This window comes from Parus major, chromosome 2, assembly GCF_001522545.3.
Source record: "Parus major isolate Abel chromosome 2, Parus_major1.1, whole genome shotgun sequence".
NCBI classification, from domain to species: Eukaryota; Metazoa; Chordata; class Aves; order Passeriformes; family Paridae; genus Parus; species Parus major.
Window position 1 is genome coordinate 23,730,699 of NC_031769.1, and position 10,848 is coordinate 23,741,546.

The window sequence follows — 10,848 nt, forward strand, 5'->3', positions numbered from 1 at the left end:
ACCAGACCAAATTTTCAGGAAAACTGGGACCGGGAGTTTTAGGGGCAGGTAATAGATATGGCTTAGCTTATGCAAAACAACCAAGTGTCACTCAGGGTGCAGAGGGGTCAGCATGAGCCAAGAGAGGAATGTTAAACTGCACTCTTTTGGATGACACTATTCAGAAATACATTTTCAGGTTGTAAATTAGAGGGTTCTTAATCATTAGAACATTGTTATTTCATAACCTTCAAATTAGGGTAGTCCAAGGTTAAAGGGAGCTTCTTGTTTCTCCTTCAAGCAATGCTTGACACATTTCTGAAGGCTGTTTGACATGGCTTCTATGGAGAGAGGAAACATGATTTTCTAGCTGGAGGGCTTTTTTTTCCCTGTTGCTACCTAACTACAAGTTATTGATAACCTGGAATGAGTTTGGTGGGTGGGAATAGTTCCTTACCCTCCCTCCTAAGTGCAGTTTTTTAACTTGACATTGAAGAATATTTTGCTTTTATTCATTAAGACATGCATTAATTTTTACCATTTCTATCTCTTGATTTGGTTGAGTGAAGTCTTATAATCTACAGTGAGTATTTCAGACATATGGGATTTCCCAAATGTAAGGAAACTCTTTGCAGGGAATATTTTAGAGGGATAGAACATAGTAGCTGGATTTCTCTCCTTCCTCAGGTTAACTCCCACTCTATCTAAAGAAAACAGCATTTAATGACATTCAACAAGTAGCTACAAGTTTGGTCCCTCAAAATGACACCTTTACAAACTGCCTGGTGTGCTGCTGGCTGGTTCTTCGTGGTCCTTGGTCAGGGGGAAGCCACCACAGGTTGGTGCTCACTTCAGCAGGGCTGCAGGCAGTTCAGGATGTGATGCTCTGCCATGTGGCAACAAAAAGGTGATGCAGAAATCAAAAGCAAAATGTAACTGTGCCAGATCAAAAGCCTTTACAACAGTAGCCTAACAATGCCCTTAAAAAAACAATTTACTTCCAGTATTTATATATATTGAAATATTTTTGTGCTGTATTAATAACGCATTCTTTATATATATATATATATATAGTTTATATAATATAAACTATCAAACCACAAGCATACATTAAATAACTGATACACAAGCTGACTTTACTGTGTCCTCTTCCTCAGCTTCCTTATAGAGTTTCTAGTAGGATAGTTAATCCCATGGTTTTGTTTTCTTATGATAAGAGGAAGTTTCTTTCCCAGAAGAGGGCTGCTAGATTAAAATAATTTGAGGTTTTTGTCATAGTCCACTTAAATTAGGGGAAACCTTCTGTACTGTCTCCCTAGAGGAAAGATCAGCAATAGTCACCTGGCTATAGACTCTGTAAGAAATATTCCTTATCTCACCCAGAGACAAAAATATAATTATTGGCAAATTTGTAAAGATACACACAAGCACAAAACATACAAAAGCTGTTCTGTTTTTTTGAGATGTGTCTTTATATGTGACAGCCTGACTTATCTGTCACACCACCAAAGCCAGATCTTACACTGCCTATTTCTAACTTCATATGAACAAGCCCCATGTGTCCAGGATTCCTGCAGCAGAGTGAGGATTTCTATTGACATCACAGGGGAGGTCTGTGGATTACTTACTTGCTGTTGCTACAGTGAAGATGCCAAATGCTGGGCATTGGCAGGGTCTTTTGGCAGCTTGACAGAGCAGACAGCACTGCAGCACTAAGGACAAGCAAGCTAACAGTGTTCCAGGTCTGCTGCCTTCAGCAAGGCCCATAGGAAGGTGGGGAATCTTCAGCTTACTAAGCAGTGGTAGTTTTATTGATAGTGGTTTTTTCTTCTCCCCAAAGGAAGTCAAAATTTGTGAGTAAAATTGCTCGAGGCTGCAGTAGTTAGCACTCTGGCTAGCACAGGGAACTTGGGCAATACTGTTAGGGATCATTTAGTGGCACAGAAGCTCTATAGATTATATAAAACTATACTAGAATACTACACTATGTACATACTAGAACTATGTAACATTAAGGTACTATATAATACTAATAAGGCTTTTATGAGATCTTACATAGCCATTAGGAAAACCTGGATTGGTTAAAAACCAATGTATGGAATGTATGGAAATTGTACTGTTTTCATGCAATTCTCCAATACCTCAAGTGTTGGTCAACTCTTTTATGACAGTTAAGCAAATTGAAGTGCTGCAACACTTTTTGCTGCTGGCCCTGGAAAAGCTCCCTCCCCTCCTACAGTTCAGCTGCAGGCTTAGGCACCTACAGGTTTAGGACAGGAGCAGCAGGGCTGCTGTGGGAAGCACCACAGACCACCTGCCCAGGAGCCAGTGGATGAGGGTTCTGCAGGCACGTGGCGTCCGGATGCAATGTGTACGTCATTCTGGGCAAGCTGTCCAGCTGTCACTGTCAGAACAGCATGCAAATGGTTAAATGCACCCTTTATATTTCTGCAGGGACTTGAGATTGATGTCAATAGGAGGAGGCACAGACGAAACCATGCTTTCCATCATATGCAAATACATGGATATACTTCCAAGAAAGTGACGCATCTCCACTCTTCCTTGAAAATTAAGAAAGCAAGAGCATGACTTGTGCTGCACACTGAAGATGATGAGCTTTGAGTGGAAAACAGATCAGTAATTTTGCCATCAAAATGCAAATCAAGGTCTTTCACCATTACCACTCTATTTTCTTGTGTCAAATTTTTGTTGATGTGAAGCACTCAAAGTTTGTAGCCTCCTGCATTCTGTTTTTTCAGTGGGTTAAGTTTTCCAATGACCCATGCTAAGCACACAGAAAAAAATGTGTTCTTTAATCAAGCTTTATCTACACTTTAGAGCATCTAAGCTGACAATTACGAAACAGAACTTCCATATGAACGGAAGCTATGTAGCTTGATCTCATTTCAGTATGGCTTTGCTTTCAAAGTGAGCAATTATGGCACAAACGAATCCCTGCCATAATCAAACTCCACAACAGTGCCTTTCCTCTCAATTACAGGTACCTTCCCTATCTTTCACTTTTAGCAAGCAATCATCAAAATGTGCTCTGTCATCTTTGTCAAATCCCTACCAATTTGTACTCCACTCTGTCATGGACTTTTGGTGATGGGAGTAGTGTTAAATTTTTATTTGCAGACTTCCACAAACAATTGTTTAAGTGTTGTGGAGGCCTGAATTCAGCAGCAATGTACCATGTTTTGTGTGTAATTATTAAGAAAAATATTAAAAATAAACACATTAATATGAAAACTGTGCATAATTACTTAAAGTCTTCCTAAAACAGCCATTTAAACTGGAAGATGCAGCCTGTATTATTGATTAAAAAAATAAAAATTGCCCCTTAAATACAGCACCATTTAAAAAAGATACTATTCTACAGCAGAAAAAAATGTATATAAACAACACTAGCTAGGATAATACTACAGGACACTTTATTTGTAAGTTTATAATTGGTTATTAATGGTAACACATCATACAGTATTTCTAGAAAAGTTTTTCAAAAATCATAGATACAATTTCAATATCTAGGAAACGTAATTTTTTTTGAATGTTAAACTCAGCAATATAATAGCCTCAATGATTAGAAACTACTTGGTGAGCCAAAGATTTCAAAATAAAGTACCTTAATGTGACTGCACCTCCAACAAATGCATCATAATATACTTAAATATAAAATTCCAAATATCTGCCATTGTATTTCAGACATCATGCACTGTAGATTTAGGGACTATCATTAATTAAAAAGTAAACATACTAATGGTAAAAGTTCAAGTGATTCAATAGAATCATTTCAATTTTAAATACTTTAAATATAAAGAAAATATTTGTACTGTGTCCATATTGGCTGGTCCCAATGATGAAAGGCATTTGCTTAGAAGAGTAGATGTGTAAACACAATCTATCACATTTAAATTAAAAAAATAAAAATCCAGTTTTAACTTCTTGCCAAAACATGCAGTTTAAACTACTTAAACATTATCAGGAATTAATTTTTGGGGATACCACTATTACATTTGCTAGCTTCAGGCCAGCCTTTTAAAAATCCACAGGTAAGATCTATTTAGAAAGATCCACATATTCTTTGGGCTTTTGCAACTGAAATTACTATATGCTTGAAACTGGAGCTCTAATTTAGAGCATGGTTCAGAATGAAAACAAGAATGAAAAACAAAGCCTTGAAATTCTGCAATTACTTTTTTCAAATAACCATTGTTCTTTGAATTTTTTCAATCAATTCTAAAAACTATCTTCCCCTAAAAAAATCCATCCCACTACTCTAGCAGTTTCTGCATATTTACAAATAATCCCCCCAAAAAAGGGGATGATGGAAAAAGTCTGATACATTAAGAAAACTATATATAACTTCGCATTAATTGTTAATGCAATTTACAATTTCACTGTTTTATCCACAAAATGTGCCACTTTAAATCAATGTCTTCAGTAACCAAGACTACAGTTGAAATTAGTCAGTGTAAACCAGAGGTAACATGCATCACCTCAGTTTAATAATCCAGTATATTACAAAAAAAACAAATAATGAAAAGAGCATCATGTAGCATAATAGCTTTGTCTGGCTTCCTCTGGAGAGTGTTCTCAGTCTGCCCATAGTTGCACCTAGAAGTCCACCCGTAGAGTCAAAATCATTCTCCTACATTTAAAAAAAAACAACAAAAAACAAGCAAATAAAAGAACAAAAAACATGTTACTTTGAGAAAAGAAATACCCTTACTAAATATAGCTTTCTTCAAAGTTCCCAAAATTAAAATTATTTTAGAGGCAAAAATTAACCAGGATAAACTTTCACCCATTTATTCAGTGCTATTTTTACCCCAAGCCAAAGCAAAGTGTAAGCAAAAAAAGCATTTCTGACTCCCTTATTTTTTGCTTCCTTCTTCTATTCTTGAATACAATTAAATACAGAAGTGCATTTTTAATGATACTAGACATTTTCTAATTGAAAACCTATACTCATAACTGAGGCATAAAGATCTTGGCTGTGCCTTAAGAGCACATCTTATCTTTTTGAACAGAAATACTGATACTGCTGACAAATCACATGTCACAGTAAACAATAACCTGAACAAAAACTTTATTATTTTTTATATTACCAATGTTCATACAAAATGACAGGATGCTTTACATTATTAACTTCTAATCCTGACCCATATTTAATGAAAGCTAGTTAGTCAACACTTACCATTTCTGATAACATTTTATTCTGGTTTTTAACTTCTGTTCCAATTTCAATGGAAAGCTAAAAAAAACCAAACCAACAAACAACTGAAAACCAAGAAGTATTAAATATGAATAATCAGTTAACACATCGATTAGAGAACCGAGTTGAAAATACATGACATGACTAGCATTTCCCCAGTGAAAGTAACACCTCATATTTTCAAAAAACAAAATAACATGCACAGTATTCTATCAATAACCTTTAAGGAAATTAAGATTTTTTCATCTGAAGAGATGAGTTTAAAGAGTCACAGAAAGTACTCAATGCTTCTCTTCCCCTTTTTCAGATAATATCTTACTTCAATTATTGCATGGACTTTTAAAAACTCAAGATCTAGTCAAGTCTGAAGTAGCAATCACCCATTTCCTGGAACAACTGTTAAAACTGCTGGCACACAGCAGAGAGAGCCATGAGCACTGGTTTGACTCTAAGTGTTGCTGGAGTAGATGCTTGTAACCTGCAAACACATCTCTTTTGACAAGCTGCTGCTGTGCTATAGACGGGACTTTCTTCAGTGAACTTGTGTAGCCCTTCTCTGCTTTGTGTCACAGAACAGAAGGGCACTGCAGGACAAGGAGAAAAACTGCACAGATCAGGTAGAGCCAGTCCTGAGACAGTGACCAGGGCCAGCAATGGCCTGGGCAGAAGCCTGAGACAGAGCCAGAAAATGAACTCAGGTTAGGGTTGGAATCAGGGAGTTATGAGACCAGGCACAGCTGGAGCAGCAACACAGCTGCTGCATCACAAAGCTGGGAGCCAGCCAAAGAAGCCTTGGCTTAAAGCAGCTCTGGAGTTAAACAGGAGAGAACTGGCACTGAGCCTGACTCTTTGCAGCTATTCCTCTATTATCAGCACACTGGCCTTGAACAACCTGCACAACTCCTGGGATGGAGGGAAACGCACTCCAGGCCTCTATGCTTTGGATTAGCCAAAACCCGTTTGTTTTCACATGTCAAAACTTGAATCTCATTATCTCATACTGATGCATTTCAATCAAGAGTGAAACTGATTTTACATGAGGCTTCTTGGAAGATTATGTGGAGGTTATTCCAAATGCCAAAATTATCTCATTGCACTAAAAGATGCAACTCCAGAAAGAGCTCTTGGGGCACCATGAACTGCTCTGTTGACATACACAGATTTTCAAATGTAACATACCATAGCAGGAGACAAGAAATTAAATTTGATAACAAAGGTCAAAGTTGGTTTTTTTTACCCCTTAACTTGCTCCAAATTCTTATTCTAAACCTGTTAAATTTCTCTTTGAGACTAAACTAATTTTGAGCAACAGGATCAGCAGTAAGATTTTGAGTGAGTTCAGGTCTAAAAAATTCAATGGAATGTGCTTTATAAAACTTTAATAATTTATTTAATATTTAGTATTTATTAATAAGAATTTATTTAATAACTTTAAGAACAAGAAATCCACAAAACTTTAATCTCAGAGCTGTCTTTCAGTTAGACTTATTTGAAGAAATCCTCAATTTCTGAAAGGAATCAGAAACATCAGAACACCAAACTTTTCCTTCAGAGGATATTAGCATGCTATTTCTAAGAGCTGTTTTCACATTACATATTTTTTTGACTGCAACTCCCATTACCCTGCATCACTGAGGGTTAAGAAGCAGAGAAAATTAGGAGAAAATTGGGAGAGCCCAGGAAAAATGGAAAGATAGTGGTAAAGAATTTTAAGTCTTATTTCTCATTACCCTACTGATTTGACTGTCAATAAATTCATTTCCCCAAGTCGAGCCTGTTTTGCCCATGATGATAATTGGTGAGTGATCTCTTCCTGCCCTTATAGTGATGCATGAACCTTTTATTGTACCTTTTCTTCCCTTTCCATCCACCTGAGGAGTGACAGAGCAGCTTTGGTGGTCACCTGACATCCAACCAGGTTTACACCATAGTTGTAAATTTGGGTTTTAAACTAAGTCTGCTGCTTCCCCGATTGATATAATTGAGTGTACTGGATGTGGCGATAGCACTGTAGTTAAATACGTACCGATTTGATGGCACTGACTTTTGTACGCAGGCTTTCTGTTAACCTGTCATTCTCTTCTTCATAAACACTGTAGCCACTGTTGGTATAGCCATAGCTCCCTGCAGCTGCTCCATCACCTGTAAACACAACAGTAGCCAGAGACACAACACCACTGCAGCAAGTGCTCCTGGAACAGGGACTCAACCTTCTTCTAAATGCACAAGTTACCCTTCAATATGCAAATAAAACAAGAGAAACTAAGGAATGGCTGTAATTTCTTTTTCCTTGATAATGTTTTTAGATGAGTTCTTTGGAAATCAATCCAGGCACTTCATGGAGATGCGTAGAAAACATTGAGGCCATTACGTGTGGTAAATCAAACTGAAAATAGGAAAGTTGAGACCATTCTCTAACAAAGAAAAGTATCACTTGATCACACATTAAAAGAAGAAACTGTACTATGATCACATGAGTTTCTTTATAAACAAGACCTTAGAGCAGAAGCCAGGCCTCTGAGCAGAGCACTGCTGCTTCAGTCACCATTCTGCAGTTCTGTTCTCGCTCCTGCCTTTTTTTGTGGGTGATGGACGTTTAGGGCTGTCCTCCAGACAACTGAGTCAGCACAGTATGAGGGGCAGAGGGGAATGAAAGCTGCTCAGCCCCACACATTCACTGCCTCCAACATCTAATAAAGATCTGTCTGTCCCTACAGACAGCAGCTGGACAGCAGCATGGACACAGGAGAATTAGTCATGTCCAGGCAAGACAAAAATCAGTCTCAGACCTCCAATCTAAAAATTTAAAACGATGAGAGATCAAGAATTAGAAAGGCAATCAGAAAAGAACTACTATAAGTTTTATGGATGGGATCCTTAGATCCCACTAGATTAATTCAACTAATGATCCAGTTACATTAATAAATACTTTTTAAATAGAAACATATTTTCTTGCCTAGTCAGAATGGCACACTAAAATTGAATGCCTTTTAAATACACTTTAAAGACTTTTGTGTTTGGGTGGATTTTTTGATTTTGAGGAAAAAAGTACAGAAGAGACACCAAGCACATTCACATTGAGAGCTCTGTCTCAGAAAATTTCACTGTATGCTTGGCATACATAATATTAGTATTTTAAAATAGAGCATTACAATGCTATTTTGATATTTTATATTTACCCATTAAGCCATCCTTTAGACCTAAGTAATGAAGGTTTTTTTCATTCACACTTATAAATTGTTACTCTGTAAGTTAAGCTAGACAGATCTTCAACAAGACTGAATCACAGAATCTTCTGAGTTAGAAGGGACCCACAAGGATCATCCAAGTCCAACTCCTGGCACTGCACAGAACCATCTTTACAAGGCACACCATGTGCCTGACAGTGTTGTCCAAATGCCTCTGAAACTGTCAGGCTTTGTGCTGTGACACTTCCCTGGGGAGCCTGTTCCAGTGCCCAGCCACCCTCTGGGTGATGAACCTTTCCCTAATATCCAACCTAAACCTCCAACGACACAACTTCAGGCCACTCCCTTGGGTCCTGTCACCAGTCACCAAAGAGAAAAGACCAGTGCCTTCCCCTCCTCTTCCCCTTACCAGGAAATTGTAGACTGCAATGAAATACATGTTTTTATTTCATCACAGTGACTCAAGAAGCTACTTGGGAAGCACAGAAACTTCAGCATGGCAGTTCTATGGGCTGTCCTGCTACACTGCTCATTGACATGTAACAGGGACATGACTGAATATAATTGCAGGCTAAGAGAGAGGTACCAGGTAGCTGGTGACAACTGCAGAAGTGCTGGTACCCAGCTTCTATTTCCAGCCTATTAAATAAAAAATAGTTCTGAAGTGACTGCTGGAATGTCAAGATGAAGCAGAAAATTTTGCTGCAGCTGGTAGCAGATGTTTAAGTGTTCTGTTTAACCTTCCAGAAGTTGTTTTTTTTTCAAAAAGGTTTCAGGATGATCCCTAAAGCATTGTTTGCTAGAGTCAGACTAAAAGCAGGCATGCTTTTTCCTCAGAACTCCTTGCATAAACACCCATCCCCTCTTCAGAAACAGCACACAGCTGGGTGGCCTGCACTCCAACCAAGAGGGAGCTGTCAGTCTGACAAAGGAAAGGACTGAAGACCTAAGCACTATCAAATGCTCACTTTTGGATGATAAATATCCTGATACCTCTCTTGATTCACTAAAAAGTGTTCCCAAGACTTGTTTTATTTCACAAAAATACTACTGCACAATACAAATCTGAAGTGTAGAGTAAATCTAGGGCAGTGTCAGACACAACTGGTTTAGCCCTGTATCCTTTCTAGGAGGAAGCCCCAGAACTCAGTCATACATTTCACAAGTGTAAACATCTCCTAAGCTTTACAGTGCTGTCACAGCACCCACATGGTTGTAGAACATGATGTGGGAGTTCAAAGTTTCCTTCTAGTCATCATCATGACTGCTGGCTGAAAAATGAGGCCTCAGCTGCTCAAAAAACTCAGCAGGAACTCTGCAAGGACTTCCCAATTTGCACCAGATTATATCTGTAATAAATTTATAATAGTTGTGATCCTTGGTTGTTTACTCCCTAAACATGGTAGGAAAACATGCAGAAGTACTTAAATAAACTAAACAAATGAAAAATTTCTGAATTTGGAAAGGACAACAAATCTGCCTATCCATGGGAATATAACTCAAACTAACATTTAAGTGTTAGAACAACTAAACAACAGCACAACTAAATGGCGCAAGACTATTTACAAGAGCATGTAGTGACAGGGCAAAGGGAATAGGTTCAAATTGAAAGACAGTAGGTTTAAATACATTAGAAAAGAATGCTTTACTGCAAGAGTGGTGAGGCACTGGAACAGGCTGCCCAAAGAAGCTGTGCATGCCCCATCGCTGCAAGTGTTCAAGGCCAGGTTGGATGGGCCTCAGAGCAACCTGAGTAAGGCATGGGAGGGGGGCGGACCCAGATGGTCTCTGAAGTCACTTCCACACCAAATCCTATGATTCTATGATAAAACACAAACCCTAGAGCTTCTCCGTAAGTCCATCTGGGCCAGAAGGGGAGGCAGAGGCAGGGGTGCCTTTCCCCGCCCAAGCTCCCGAGCCCTGCCACAACCCTGCACCCACAGGCACATCCCCTCACCCCTCACAGCCCCTCACGCCTCCCGCGTCCCCAGCCCTGACCGGGGCCGGGCCCCGCCCGTGTCGCGGCCCGGCCCGGCCTCGCCGCCGCGCTTACCCAGCCCCGCGCGCCTCATGGCTCTGCCCTAAGCTGCCGCGGGAGGAGCGGGACGAGGAGAAGGAGGAAGAAGAACAAGGGGAGGATGAGGAGGAGGCCGGGAGCGCTGCAGGGACACCGCGGGGCTTGGCGCGGCAGCCGCGGACCCTTCACCCGCGAGCGCCACGACAGCGCTAGGCGCGCGGCCCGCTGGGTGCGCGCCCGGGGCGCGCCGGGGCCGCGCGGGGGCTGCTGGGGGCTGTAGTCCCGGCCGAGGCCCTTAACAGACTGCCAAAAAAATTAAAATTAAGTGCTGAGAGGAGCTTCTCACTCCTTTTTTCCCCTCCAGCGTTGATTTAGAAGTAACAGGCATGCCACTACAGCATGCGGAAACTTAGACTGGAAACTTGAAGATTACATTATTATTGAAT

At 39.7% G+C, this 10,848-nt stretch overlaps 2 protein-coding genes across 2 annotated transcripts in view; one reads left to right on the forward strand and one right to left on the reverse strand.

Moving 5' to 3' along the window:
* The window catches only part of LOC107200274 (probable acyl-CoA dehydrogenase 6), a 74,120-nt gene extending 70,789 nt beyond the window's left edge, over positions 1-3,331 (forward strand). Inside the window, exon 9 of the mRNA XM_015618546.3 lies at positions 2,434-3,331. Within this exon, the coding sequence (XP_015474032.1) occupies positions 2,434-2,524 (91 nt within the window). The 3' untranslated portion in view covers positions 2,525-3,331. The remainder of the gene's footprint in view (positions 1-2,433) is intronic.
* Positions 3,332-3,391: 60 nt separating this feature from the next.
* On the reverse strand, positions 3,392-10,635 carry BET1 (Bet1 golgi vesicular membrane trafficking protein). Its single transcript, XM_015618548.3, has 4 exons — positions 10,439-10,635; positions 7,224-7,339; positions 5,180-5,236; positions 3,392-4,630 (listed from the first exon to the last, which is right to left on the reverse strand). The coding sequence occupies exons 1-4, from the start codon at positions 10,455-10,457 to the stop codon at positions 4,475-4,477; spliced, it is 348 nt and encodes a 115-aa protein (XP_015474034.1). The 5' UTR covers positions 10,458-10,635; the 3' UTR covers positions 3,392-4,474.
* Positions 10,636-10,848: the final 213 nt, after the last annotated feature.

Coding starts and splice junctions, on each gene's coding strand:
- BET1 (XM_015618548.3), bottom strand. Junction 5,237..7,223: donor AAGTCAGTGCCATCAAATCG/GTACGTATTTAA, acceptor GGTTTTTTTTAG/CTTTCCATTGAAATTGGAAC. Junction 4,631..5,179: donor ATAAAATGTTATCAGAAATG/GTAAGTGTTGAC, acceptor TTTTAAATGTAG/GAGAATGATTTTGACTCTAC.